General features: G+C 39.4%; 1 protein-coding gene and 1 non-coding gene across 2 annotated transcripts in view; both read right to left on the bottom strand.

Moving 5' to 3' along the window:
* Positions 1-2,024: 2,024 nt before the first annotated feature.
* The window catches only part of LOC134311254 (uncharacterized), a 34,186-nt gene continuing 21,036 nt past the window's right edge, over positions 2,025-15,174 (bottom strand). Inside the window, exon 4 of the mRNA XM_062992852.1 lies at positions 2,025-2,097. Coding sequence (XP_062848922.1) covers positions 2,025-2,097 — 73 coding nt within the window. The remainder of the gene's footprint in view (positions 2,098-15,174) is intronic.
* trnap-agg (transfer RNA proline (anticodon AGG)) lies at positions 5,495-5,566 on the bottom strand. Its single transcript has one exon. It is a non-coding gene; the product is annotated as a tRNA-Pro (tRNA).

Below are 15,174 nucleotides of genomic sequence, written 5' to 3'. Positions count from 1 at the left end.
GCAGGGAAGAGTTTGGCACAGTCAATAAAACCACTGAATGATACATTAAATGCAGCAGTGGGTCACAGCATTGTTCTCTCTTGTGAATATAAGAGTGCAAATTATCTGCAGTGGTATCGTCAGTATCCTGGATCTACACCAGAGTTTATTGTTTCTATCCTCAAAAGTGAAACCTTCCAACCATCTAACATTCCTAGTTTATCAGCTACAGTTGATGGAACAAAAAACCTTGTGAATCTGGAGATCAACTCTGCTGCAGTATCAGATTCTGCTCTGTACTACTGTGCTATGACGCCCACAGTAACAGGAAACTCCACAATGTTGTACAAAAACCAGTGTATACAGATCACAGACTGAGTATCACATGTCACTCACATTTTTTTACATTCACGACAAACTTATAAAGCTACATTATTTATATTAAATACAAAGATGTTTTTACTGACCAATTTTATAGCATTTTATAAGTATAACAAATTTGTCTGCATTTAAAAAATGGGACACACTTTATACATGTATACACTTTATTATACTTTATAATAATTTGGAAAATGAAAATAGTAATTGTTGCAGTTTTGCAAATTGATTTTTTGTTTATTCTTGCTTGATATAAAAGCTTCATCTGGAATAAAAGCAGGCCAGTCAAACACAAGCACTCAGAGTCTACAAACCTACACTGTTGTAGCACATGCAGAATGAGGCCTGGGATTGTCTTACTGAAATAACCATGAACCTGCTGGTAAATGATGCCACCTTGATGGCAGCAAATGTCTCTCTACAATCTCATTATACACCTTTGCATTAGTGGTAACCACACAATGGGTGGTATGAAAGCTTAATGTTATGGGTACAGATGCACCCCCATAACATCACATTTTTACCTATAACATTTAATAGCGGAGCAACATACACTTTTACATTAATAACAACTTTAAATCCAATTTATAGCAGCCAGTCCATCTTCTGCAAAGTTCACCTCTGCCAACCTCATGGTCACATACTTAAGAAAGGCAAAACATAAGAAAAAAAAGTTAGAAGAACAGTTGAGGCAGGCAGGGGTGCAACCATCTAAATTTTCAGCAAAGACTACTGTGTTCCTTGCTGGCGGACAGATGTGGTAAGTAACAAAGTACAAGTACTGTTACTGTACTTTATTAGTTTTTTTAGGTAACTGTACTTTACTTGAGTATTTCTGTCACTTAATACTTTTTACTTGTACTCACTACATTTCAAAAGAAAAATCTGTACTTTTTACACTTTGTACATTTTTAAAACAGGCTTGTTACTTTAGTTTGAACTAAATAAATGTTTTTATTGGTTTATTTGATCTCTTTATCTATTTATTCATGTATTTTTTAATCAGGCAGTTCTGTTCAGACACCTAATGAAGTGCAAATCGGAATCCTGTGGATGTAAAGCTAGGGGCATGAGTGCCTGTCCAGGGGTCGTGTTATCCAGTTCAGTCTGAAAAAAACCTTAAAAATAGGGCTAACAGTGAAGATAAATCGGTCTTTAAGAGAGGTGTATAGTGGGAGATGCTCTGTTCACAGTATCAATATAAGTGAGTTGATTCATATGAAGCAAATCATAAGTTTCTTTTTTCAGACGTCTCTCAGTGTTTACTGTTATTAATGAATGATGTGGGTTCAAATAAATATCAGCTACTGGAACATTTTGAGTGACTTGCTTACCTTAAAAAGCTCAGGCTTAATTAAACTGCTATTACCACAGAGCGGTAACCGAGTCAGACTCATTCTGCCTGTGGAGCTAAAAGTTTTCTCTCAGTCAAAGCAGAGAATCCTGAACTAACAAACTTAGTAATTGATGTACTTTTGCCTCTGCTTGGCTCTGTGAAGTAACATTTTCTGCTCTCATCTACATCAAAAGCAAGAACTGCTTACCATTTACGAAAGTGAACCACAAATTAATTTTAAATTTTATTTATTTATTTATGTTATAATGAGAGAGACTAGGGACCCAAAGATGCGGAGAAAGGTGTTCTTTTATTTAACAATAAATAATAATCAAAACACAAAAACAGGCACAGAAAACAACTCGGGCAGAATTCCCGAGTGAAGCCGCTGGCGTCGCAGGCAACTGAAAAAGAGAAAAAAGAATAATGGAAAAACGAAAGCAAAAGCGCGAGGCGCGAACCTGGATCGCCTGAGTGAGAGGCGTTCGCGCTGCTCGCTGCGCTATTTCACAGCGAGTAAACAAAGGAGCCCTCGTGCTTAAAAGAAGCGCTGAGGGCGACAGATCCCAGGATAATCTTCCGGGATCGCTAAAGTGAAATTAATCAGGAACTGGGACTACAGCCGAACCGGTTTTGTCACCAGCGGTAAGTTAATGCCGCTGGGAAGAAACCGATCGGAAGTTAGAAAAAGGGAGGACGCTAACTGTAGCGTGGATTCGAACCGGGACTGTAAAAGTGGATGACGCTATGGCTTAGTCCACACGGCCAACCCGGCAGTGTTGAACCCACCTGAAAGTTCAGGCTATAAAAGGCTTGTGAAAAAGCGGTTGCGGGGCTACCATTAGCCACAAGCTAACCGCACAGAAGGGGCTGTAATGCAAAACGCCGTAAACAAACGGCAGCGCGAGGGCTGCACGAAGTCGCACCAATCTTTCCCTAAAAATAGAACCAAAACCCTACAATACCTCAGTCTTACGACTTACACACCCGACCGCCCTATTTAGCGCCCGGGGAACCGAAACTGTCCCTATAAAAGAAGCGACTTGTGCAGTCATTGAGTGGAAACAAAAGATAAAGGTGCGTCGCCTGCAACCTGGCGACGCCCCCTTAAATAGGGAGATCGCAGGTGCAGGTCGTTCGCCCCTAACGAGCTGGCCTGCTATTTGAGGCCAAGCTCTTTGTTGTTCTGTAACGCCTGCGACGCTGGGAGCTGATGGTATTTTCACCAGCCGTCGCAGGCACCCTAACAATTTATTTATTTATTTTAAGAACTTTGAGAACCAGCTACTTCTGAAACTAAATAAGACGTTCTGGGTCTTCTTAGATGTTGTTTGACTGAGTGGACTTAAGTAAAAAGTGTAAAACTTAAAGTGTAAAACCTAAGCTGCTTTTGTGTGATGGTGCTTGTGTGATTCCTTTTACTTTTTTACTTGAAGTACATTTACGGTGATGTACTTTTATACTTCTACTTGAGTAAAAATTTTTATTTATACCTCAACTTTTACTTACTGTAATTATTCTACCAGATTACTAGTACTTTTACTTAAGTAAGGAACTTGTGTACTTCTGCCACCTCTGCTGATACGTTTTTTACAACACCAACTCTTACACCCAAAGCAAGAATCATACACCTAGACCAAAGCTGCATGACTGACTGTTAAAACTCTTTTGTCTGGTTGAGCTAGGAAGTGAATTCAGTGCTTGCATGACAAAACTCAAGACATGGAATGATTAAAAATATTTAGAGTTAAAACATGAAACATATTTAACCCTCTACAGCACGCATTTTGGTGCTACATGAAAAAAATTATTCCACATTATTTCTAGGTTTATTTTGGGACATTTTATTGATAAAATATATATTTTTATTTTATTGACCCCCCCATCAAAAAATATTTTTTTGTTGCCTAAGGGCAACGTTGTGCAACAATGGTACAGATTCTCAGAGAAAATGATGAATAAACAGATCATAATTAACTACTCAGAGTGCAGTACTAAATCAGAAAATCTTTTTAAAAATCTCAACAAACAATTAAAAAGGAAAGAAAGAAGCACTAGAAACGTGTATTTTTTTGTACATGGGTATTTCTCGAATTTCCCCCATGGGGATCAATAAAGGAATCTTATAGGTTTGTATTATGTAGTGTGTTGTGTCATGCACTAAGAGTGAAGTTCTTCTCTGCTGTGATGTGGTACGTTACACTTTTTGCATATCATTTTGGGCATTCTTGTGAACCCAGGAACCCTGCATCTTTATTTATTGTCACACATTATTGGCCAGTGTAAGATATTGTCCAGTCTGATATGTTGGTTAGGGATAGGTGCTGTGGGCCACTGCTTCTCCCTCTTCTCCTAATACTGTTGGGAAATCCCACCACTGGGTCGCTCTCTCTTCCTGACACCTTATTTGTAATTGCACAAACTATGTGCAAATTGGGACTTAAAGGCATAAAGATACATGAGGTCACTTCTTATTATGCCATTGTTAGCACAATTCTATCTGTATACATGCCAACATTTCACTGGCTGATGGAGAAATGTGTAGCCATTCAGGGAGTACTGTAGAGGCAAAGGTGTGTTTTCCATCAAGGGATTTAGGAAAAACTACTGTCATCTTCTGACAAATTGTCTTCTTTGTTCTCTTCCTCACTGGTGTCTAGAGTATATTTCCAATACCAACAAAAACACAATAATAAAACAATTAATGCCACAGCTTGATGTTGCTCCAATATTCCTCAACTTCCTTTTGTATGTTGTCTGCTGTACGAAATTAAAACCCTATATTTTCATTATTGCTCAAACCTTTTTCTACACTCCACTCCTCCTCATTGTCATTGCTGTCTATCTCACTGTCTTCACTATCAGATGGCATTGGCCTAACATGGCGATCCTGTCTTCCATAAAACACGTTTATGTCCATTTTTTATCAAAAAGCATGAAAAAAGTTAATTTAAATGAGAAGAAAACACATTTGAATTTGGAGCTTATACTGTACACAAATACATGTGATAATACATGATAACATCCTAAAACATAGTCAGCAAAAACATCCTTGAAAAGTACCCCTTAATGCACAATGTTGCCCTGAGGCAACGACAAGAAAAAACTAATTTCTAAACATGCAAAAAAAAAAAAAACTTCATAACAGAAGACTTCTTTACACCTTCACACACATGCACATATTTTTTATTTACAGTCCAAGTTATTTTAAATGAGATTAATAAAGCAAAAAATCTCATGTTTTTCTGATACCATGTGCTTCTGTGACCATGTGTCAGAAAAGGCAGTCCCACCTTAAAATGATGCTTGATGGTGAATCTCAAACTTTATAAGATTGTTTTTTGATATTTTTTTGACCATTCTGGTTGGTTGCAATAATTTAAAAAAACAGGCACTGGACATGGAGCTTAAGAAAACTTTCTGTTGCCTGAGGGCAACGCTGTGCTGTAGAGGGTTAAATACTCGAAATAGTAAAGACTGGTTTTAATGAGTCAACTGTAAAGACTTGGATTTTAACAAGACACCTCCCGAAATTTTCGCAAGAATCACAAATCCAGGAAAAACCATCCTACTACGACTAAAAGTCCTTTCAATTTACCCAAATATTACAGTAACCAAATAACTAAAGTTAAAATTCTTTAGGTCAACATTTTTAAAATAATTAAATCAACTTTAATTTACATGTCATTAATCAGTTGGTTCAATTTGTGTTGTTTTAAATACAAATCAAAAAAATAAAACAGATCTTGTCTAACAATTAACAATGTTCACAGAACTATGAAATAGGACGTGGGTAAACAAGGGCTCGTCCGGGATTTGAACCCGGGACCTCTCACACCCTAAGCGAGAATCATATCCCTAGACCAACGAGCCAGCCTCGACAGATGCCAGGACATTTCTTTGACCTCCGTGGCTTAGGTTCAAAACCATGTTGACTGGTTGCACTGGGAAGTGTATTCATGACAAAACAAAATTCAATGCAGAGCTTCATTAAAGCATTTCTAACAGTTTAAGCATGAGGTGTCATTAAAGGCTCGCTTTGTCAAATTAAAAGACTTGGAAGCATTTGACAGGAGCTGTGTGCAGTCCCACTGACTTTATGCTTCACACTGTTTACGTTATGTATCATGTTTATCCACCCAAACTGTACAATACAAACGTTGTGACGCTGTCTTTAATCGGTTAGTTATACAAGAGATTTTGTAACATTTACATTACCATGATATTTTATCTTGTCGTGTTGACTTCATGCTCCTTGCTGTTTGGATTTTGTAAACATTTTCAATCCTTTGAATTTCTACCAGTGTATCAGCATGTGGCATTATTGTTTAATCATTAGATTTTAACAGGACCTATGATAAGTTTTTTGTATATATAAACAAGGCATTCCACTAAGTGAGGGCTCGTCTGGGACTTCTCACACCCGAAGCGAGAATCATACCCCTAGACCAACGAACCAGCAGGAACAAGAGTCTTTGTGTTACTTTGATCTGCATGACTGACCTTCAAAACTATGTTATCTGGTTGAGCTGGTAAGTGTGGTCGGTGCTTGCATTACAAAACTATCAAAACCTCCAGTATCAGTACATAGACTGGTTATAACCTCTTTTTAAAGAGTTAAAACATGAAAAATATTTAAAGGCTCCAAATAGTAAAAATTTCTTTTAATTGGTCAACTGTCAGGACTAGAAAGCATTTGAAAGCTTTGTGCTGTTATCATAAAGTACCTTTGTAACCCCATGTAATTAGACAGACTTTACATGTTTACCAATTTAATGCCACCTTTGATTTCTAATTGCACACTGTGATACATTTTGAAGAGACATTTTGATAAGTCAACATTCTTTAGTGAAAGAGCAGGGGATTACAGAAGGGATCCACCCGGATTTTATCAGGAAACCTATGCAACCTTAACTTACATTATTATCCTTTACAACATTATGATCCTAACCCAAGCAGAGGCGATTTAACCTGCCTGTGGGCCCAGGGGCTACGGCTGTTTGTGGGCCCCCATGTATAGTTTTTATAAAATCAGTACACAATGCAAGACAACAGAGTTCCTTCCGAACTAATATAGCCATGTTACCCAAACCATAGTAAGGACAGAAAACAAAGCGATAGCACAGAGACAACAATCAACAGGTCAAAACATTAAATGCAGATTCAATAAAATAATAAGGATGTAAATATGGAATCAGGAAGAGTACCCAGGTCTACAGTCTCATCATTTCACAACACACGCGACAACAAGACTGAACAGTGCAGTTCTAACATGAAAAATAAAAAACATCTGAGCCTACCTTTAGAAGTCTTTTCGTCTACTTTTCTGGAATGAAAAGTCACTAATAATGTCCTTTAAATCCAGATTTCTCAAAATGTCACTCTCGATAGACATCAGAGTCAAGTGGCTCACTCTTTCTTGGTGCATAGCAGATCGCAGTTTATTTTTAACTATTGCAAGTTTAAAAAAAGACTGCTCCCCGCTGGCATTTGTGACTGGCAGAGTGGAGTATAGGCGTAGCGCAATGTCAACATTAGGGAAAACAAAATGAAGTTTCCTTTGCCTTATGAGTTTGAGGAGTTCAGTTGATTGGCTTCTTCCACAAACTCTTCCTCCAGGTCCACATGATATTTATTTTGAAGGTTTATTGCAGACGAGCGTAATTCTTCCAGGGAAACCAAAGTTTCCCTGTATATCCTGGTATGCACAACATCTTCTGTCCAACTCTGACACTAGTCTTTCGATCAAAACAGTGAATACAGCAGTGGAAAACCTTGTGCGGCCTGACAACTGACTTTCTGGTTGAGATGACTCGTCTGGCTGTTTTTTTTCTTTTCCTCACTCGTTGTGTATCTGCTTTGTAAACATCTGATACTGTTGGAGACATACTTTTTGCTGCCATCTCAAAGTTATTAAATTGTGGAGGCTAGACACGTAGTCTCTCAGCGAACACACTAAGCTCACGGCGTTGCATAGATCAGGTTCAGCTGCTTGAAGTGCAGTGCTCACCCTGTGAAATCGCAAAAGTATTGAATTCCACAGGTTACAAAGGAATGCAATTTCAAGTTTGTCCATTTTCCTCAGTAGTGCCCTGGCCTCGTTCCGTGTAGTTAAATGCTGGTGCTTATCATTAGCTAAACTCCCTAGCATCTGCTGAATATTGCTATGGCTTTGATTGCGTTTGAGTGCGCCGACCATCTTGTGTCAGAAAGTGTTTTGAGCGCTTCGATTCGTCTGTTCTCATTAGGTTGTAGTCCTGCGATGAGAGTTTGCCACCGCGAAGAAGACTTTACATTTAAAAAATTAAAGAGCAACTGGACAAAACTAAAAAACTCTTCTGTCTCCTGGCAGCAGTTAAAACTCTTTGCTCCCACCAAATTTAGACTGTGAGCTGCGCATGGTATCCACTCGGCCAAAGGGTTAATCTCTTTCATGCGCGACTGCAGACCTTTATATGTGCCTGACATATTACTGGCGTTGTCATAACACTGACCTCTGCAGTTGTTAATATCAATGCCCATCTTCTGTAAAGTACTTACGACTGTATTACGCAGTTCTTCTCCAGTATGGCTAATAATAGGCAAAAATTTCAGGAAACGCCCTTCAATGCAGCCCTCTGGAGAAACATACCTCAGTATAAATGTAAGCTGGTCTACCCGTGTTACATCTGGCGTGGAGTCGACACTAATTGAGAAGTACTTTGACATTTTCACATGGCTTATGATTTCACAGAGCACTTTTTGTCCCATTAGCTGTATAAATTCCTCACACTCGTTCCAGAGAGGTAGGAGGTTGTTCCTTTTCTGGCATTTCCATATTTGTCTATGTGTGCTTTCAAAAAAGGATCAAACTGGCTAATTAACTCAAGAATACCCAAGTAATTTCCATTATCAAGCTGCCCAAACATTTGAGTGTGCCCTCTTAATGGCAGTCAACGTTCTGGAAGAAACTTAATTACTGCAACAACCCTCTGCAAAACCTGAGTCCAATACTCGCACTCATCCTCATACTGTTATTTGAGCTGGGCATCAATAGTTCCATGATCTGCGGTCTGGTTGATGTAGGCAAGCATAGCTTTCCTGTGAATTTTACAGCCCTTGTGCTCAGATATGTGTACATTTGCATGCTTCCAGTCACTGTAACCTTGACAAAATGGGTTTGAACGTCCAGTCGTTTCCCCAAAAATCTTGCGCGCAAAACAAAAAACTCTCCCTTCAGAGGGAGAGAACACAGCCACTCTCTGGGTTGACATTCACCGTTGCTTAATTTGCGACTGAAGAAAATTGTAGAAAAAAATCTTTGATGCTTCTTTGATGCTTATATTGACGCTCGGAAACAGAGAAATCAGCATCTCTGTTCTGACAAGATTCTGGCCCTTTTTTGGCCCAGTAAGCACGAACACTGTTGTCTCCCTTACTCAGCCATCGACCTGGATCTGTGCTGTAAGGCTCATCATCAGCGCTAACGTCTGCACTGCTGCTGGGCTGCTCAGCAGTTGGCAGCACCAAGGCAATGCTGTCTTCTGCTGCCATGATAACAGGAGATGTAGTGGACGTAAGCCTGGTTCTGGTTGACAGAGGCATCTGTATTGAGGTGCTAGTCCCATCCTCGGTCTCACAAGCCAGCTCTTTTGGCTCCTCTGTGCTAGCCTCCGTTCGACTTACTACATCTTGGCTAGTGGGCCTCACAGGCTGGTTAACTGAGCTTGAATGCTCAGAATTTGATGGTGAATTAAAAAATCCCGTTATTTTGGGGATTTTTTTTCATCAACTCCTGTTCTTGTGCTTATTTTTCTTTTTGGGCTTCCCTTTTTTGCGCCACACTCTCGTACTTTTTAAGCTCAGACATTTTGATAACGCGCTAGCTGTAACGTTCACATTGCTTAACTGAAACCACCAATCAGAATTACAGCAGCTCGTTAGGGTTTATCTGGCCAATCAACAGTCAGAAATATGAATAATGTGTAAATGATTTACAAAATTCTTATTAACCAAAATAACTTACAAAATAAATAAAAAATAAAACAGCCAATTCGGGGCCCTCAATTATTCGGGGCTCCTGGGCTGAAGCCCAGGTAAGCCCGAGCATTAAATCGCCCCTGAACCCAAGGCATGGCTTACGGAGTACATTCCAAACATCCTCAGATCCAACCGTGATCGTGTGTACACCAGCATTGCATTTACATTTACATTTTTGGCATTTAGCAGACACTTTTATCCAAAGCGACTTACATTACTGTGACAGTATACAGACTAAGCAATTGAGGGTTAAGGGCCTTGCTCAAGGGTCCAACAGTGGTAACCTGGCAGTGCTGAGGCATGAACCGGCAACCTTCTAATTACTGGACCAGTATCTTAACCACTAGGCTACAACTGCCCCGATTGCTGTTGCATAAACATTAATTCCTCTCCCCCACATTTGACAATTAGACCACTTTTCTGGATTTCTTCTCCCCCATCATCTGTCGTTTGAAACCCATTGTAAGGAGTATTAAAATATGACTCGAGAGGGCTGATACCTCCCTACAACATCAGCTGCAGCACACAGACTGGAAGCAGTTAGAACTTCCAAACTTATTAAAAAGCTCTTAGATCTGGGCATCAGTTTCTCACTCTGTAACTGGACTTTGGACTTTCTTACTAACACACCACAATCTGTTAAGCTCATCCATCTTACCTTCTCCATCCTGATCCTGAAAATAGATGTGCCCCAGGCCTGTGTGCTCAGTGTACTTCTCTTCTTCCCGTCATGACTACAAATCGGTTTTTGGATCTAAGGCTTATGGATCTTTAAATCATTTTAGTTCTTGATGTATGAAAGTAAGCAATGTGTCTGCTATCACAGATACAACATGGCGATGACCCAGTGTACCCTGGTGCATCTCTCACAAAAGGATAGAGTCTGCTGTTGCTCATGTCGTATGTATTGAGACACAACCTGCCTGGTGTAGCTCTTTAGCATCTTCTTGACATTTTCATGAACATTTTCCAGGCTTTCCAGTTACCCTGTATCTTTTTGATAAAGCCTACGGACAGTTTGACAACTATCTGCTACATTTTTATTGTATTAAATGTGAAAGTAACATAGGACCCAGGGAGACAGCTCCAACAATTTGTTCTTTTTGTAAATCTTAGAGCTGGTTCTTATTTTCTTGTACATAGTCTGTCAAACCAGATTGTGGATAAATGTAAATAAAACAGAGTGTCCAACAGGCATTATTTTGTACATACACTGTGGAGCAGTTTATAAAAACCTAAAACAAAGTGGCAAGATGGAAGATGATGACATTGAAATCATTTGGAACTGTGATGGAGTTCCAGTGTTGGAAAGTAATAATTATCAGATAAGACCTATTCAGTGCCAAATTATAGAACTTTTGCCAAGAGATCGTTAAGCTAACATACCGTATGTGTCCCATGTCTATGGTTTTGTGAGGGTAAGCCAAATATGATCACATTCCTGAATGCTCTTGTGGCAGAGTTTAAAGATCTGGAACAAACTGGAATTAAATAGAAAGACTCTGAAAACAAAGAACACAGAAGTAAAGTTTGTTGGCTGTGATTTCTGCCTCCACACTGCTGGTTGTCCTTATGCTTAGGAGACACCAGAACCACCTTGTAGGTCAGAGAAAGAGTTTAAACAATAAATGTTGGCAACACCTGCTGAACCAGTAATGGGTGTGAAGGACCCATCCCCTCTGATGGAACTTAAGAATTGTAACATGATCACAGGTTTTGTTCTGGAGTACCAACACAGTGTCTGCTTAGGACCCACTAGACAGCTTGCAGCTCTCGTTCTAGACAGTAAGCACCATGAGAAAGACAAGCAACTATTTGCCATTAAACCACCAGTTGAGGTCACAAAGGCACCAAGGTCAATCAATGACCAAAAATATTTGAAAGCAAGTGAATGGAGGTCATTTTTGCTCTTGTATGCAATGCCTTGGACAACATTTTGAAGAAGAAATATGGGAATAATCTATTTTTATTAGTTTTTGCACTGAACATTCTTCTCCAGGATGGTGATATGTGCTGCTAATGTTTCTTTTAATGTTCATTTGTTGATGCACCTGGCAAAAAGTATGCAAAACTAAGGACCACTGTGGGCAGCATCAACATTTCCATTTGAATCATTTAATGGAACTCTTCTTATGTTATTTAATGGAACAACGCATGTGCCTACTCAGCTAGTAAAGAGATTCCTCAGGTGGAGAAGCTTATCCAGAAAAGCTGAGGAAATTATGGCCAATGCAAATGTAAATGTTAGGCAACTGTTTGACAACCTCCAAGATATCACTAACCACACAAAGAGGTCATGTAAGAGGTTTAGGCTGCCCAAAAACAGAGTATATCTGTGTTACAGAGGATTTCTTTTAAACAATTTCTTGGAACCACAGTTCTGTCAGGTCTATTTTATAATCGTTCCAGCTGTACAGTTAGAAGATGGAACCTTCTGCAAAATCATGAGTTTGGTTGCTTTTAAATCAGGAGATGAAACTTCTACTACAAATATCTTCTGTGTTTTAGTGAAAGAGCTTGCAAGCAGCAGAAAGCCTTACAGAGATATTTTACTGAATACATCCTCTACATTTATCATTGAAGTAACTGACACCAATAATGTATTTGCAGCGTATCATCACTCATTCAAAAGAAAATGTGTAATGGTTATGTCAGTCACAGGACAAAATGTATGTTATTCCTCTGCCAAATAATGTTGGAAGGGACTAACAATGCTACAGAGTTAAAAGTCCTTTTTATCTGACATTTAGAAATTAAAAGATTTAAACCAGCTTGTTGTTGAAGTGAATGTTTTTACAAGGTACTAAAATCTGCTTCAATTAGTAAGTCAAACTGATGATATGATGTTGAACTGTTTAGCATTATTGTGAGCTCTAGTCACTTGTAAATACACTTAAAATGTGTACTTTAACTCGTTCATTCATCAGATTCTTATCATAATTAGGGTCATGGTCGGGGAGTTGAAGTGAATGACACATAATTAGTTGTATTTTTAAAAGCATTTATCTAATGAAGTTTATACAGGTTATTATTTGAACTCTGTAGGTAAACTGAATGAGTATTTATGTAGTGAATTCTTTGCAAGTATAATTACAGCATCATGTGAAATCCATCAATATCATGTGAAACAAAAATACATAACATAGTATTGTAGCGTCAGTGGGAGGAGCCGTGGTATCCAGGCTTACCGTCAGCGTGTATCCCAGTGTGGGAGACTGGGTGGCTGCGGTGAGAGCTGGATAGGTAGCTTATATGTTTGTCTGTTGTATGAATGTATGTGTGTATGAATGAGTATATGTTCTAAACCACTGAGAGAACTGCCAAGGGCAGCTCACTCGAGGCCCCGACGCTCGCCTTCCTGCTTGCCGGCGCCACATTGGTGTCAGAAGTGGGATTGTGATGTCTGAGTGGCTCTGGTGGTTCGGTGGGCCAATATGCCCGATCTGTCTGAGTGCGCTGGCCCCGGGGTTGTTGCGAGGGCATGGAAAGCCAGGTGCAGCAGGGGTGTTGAAACAGCGGCTTGGCAGTGTAATGGGGTGAGGTCCGGACATGGAGCCACCCAGTGGTCGCTGGTGAGTAGGTCACTGGGACGGTTGACCTTTAGGGAGGGGGCTATGTAGCGTCAGTGGGAGGAGCCGTGGTATCCAGGCTTACCGTCAGCGTGTATCCCAGTGTGGGAGACTGGGTGGCTGCGGTGAGAGCTGGATAGGTAGCTTATATGTTTGTCTGTTGTATGTGTGTATGAATGAGTGTATGTCCTAAACCACTGAGAGAACTGCCAAGGGCAGCTCACTCGAGGCCCCGACGCTTGCCTTCCTGCTCTGACAGAGATATATACACTTTATTAGATGAGGTATACTGTCCATTATATTAGGAACACTTTTAGATTAATATAATAATTTAGTCAGCCATGCCAGTGAAGAGATTCAGTTACTCTTCTTATCCAACGTGAAAATAACATCTTGTCTGAGATGTTATTAAAGTTATCTGATTGACTGTGACTCTGGCAGGGTTGATGGTGCTGGATGGGCTAATTTAAGCACGTCAGAAACTGTCTAACAAACACAACTGTCTAGAGTTACACAGAAAGATACAAAAAAGTTCTTCTTGTAGAAACTTTACAGGCAGAAACAACTGGGCATAACTTATCAGTTACCAATTTGTTTATTTTGCACACAGATGTAGGGAGGGAAAGTAAACACATGATGGCAGACGCCATCTACCTTTTGCCTAACACAGTGACAAAACTGTACTGTTGAGGAGGTTGAAGAGAGGAAATGGTTCAGACAAACATAAGCATGATAGCAGTCTCTGGACTGTGTGATTCTGCAGCACAAATATGTCATTACTTGGATTTCTTTGCCTTTTTTTATTCCTCCATTAAGTGAGAAATAACATTTAATTTAATGTGTATTAAATACCATTTAATATAGGATGATGATATTTTGGTTTTCAAATAAGAGGACACTTGGCAGGGTGGCAGCATGGGCCAGGTGGACACCTGCACTGGGTTGAAAGTTTGGTTTTGGGGGAGGGGTACTGTCAAAATAATTTCATGTAATTGGTGGCACCATGGCAATGTGTATAAAGCAGGGTGAGTAAGAGAGCAAGTAAAAAATAAACCTGCTCTGTAAGGTTCCTCAGATCTAAAACTGATGAGCAAATGCATCAGGACCTGCTACTTAATTACAGGAACAATTGAGAAAATATAATTAGTTGACAAATTAATGGCTTCCATTTACAGCACATATAACATGTAATTACTTAGAATGTTTTTTTTATCTATGTGAATTAAATATAGTGTATTTGATTAAAATATTCAGTATGGCTGTGACTGATTAATGTAAAGCTCTGCTTTCATTCCCCACTCAATTCAAGGAGGAGTTTGTATAGAACTGTAAAGAAGCAGAATCACCCCGTCCTTTATTCACTTCTCACAATACAAACATGATGTTCCTGTGTTCTCTTGTTATCTTCTCAACTATACAATGTAAGTACATCTCATTATTTTATGCAGTCACAGTACACAATGTGTTTTAGTTTTACTGTATGACTGTATTTATTTATTCCATCACATAAAACATATTTATCTCATTTGCAGGGAAGAGTTTGGCACAGTCAATAAAACCACTGAATGATACATTAAATGCAGCAGTGGGTCACAGCATTGTTCTCTCTTGTAAATATGAGAGTGTAACTAATCTGCAGTGGTATCGTCAGTATCCTGGATCTACACCAGAGTTTATAGTTTCTATCTTTAAAAGTGAGACCTTCAAACCATCTAGCATTCATGGCTTATCAGCAACAATTAATGGATCAGAAAACCTTGTGAATCTGAAGATCTCCTCTGCTGCAGTATCAGATTCTGCTCTGTACTACTGTGCCATGCAGCCCACAGTAACAGGAAACTCCACTGTGCTGTACAAAAACCAGTGTATACAGATCACAGACTGAGTATTACA

Source organism: Trichomycterus rosablanca, chromosome 4 (genome assembly GCF_030014385.1).
Source record: "Trichomycterus rosablanca isolate fTriRos1 chromosome 4, fTriRos1.hap1, whole genome shotgun sequence".
In the NCBI taxonomy this organism is placed as follows: Eukaryota; Metazoa; Chordata; class Actinopteri; order Siluriformes; family Trichomycteridae; genus Trichomycterus; species Trichomycterus rosablanca.
The sequence above is the reverse complement of the archived record's forward strand: the minus strand, read 5'-3'. Positions and strand labels throughout refer to the sequence as shown.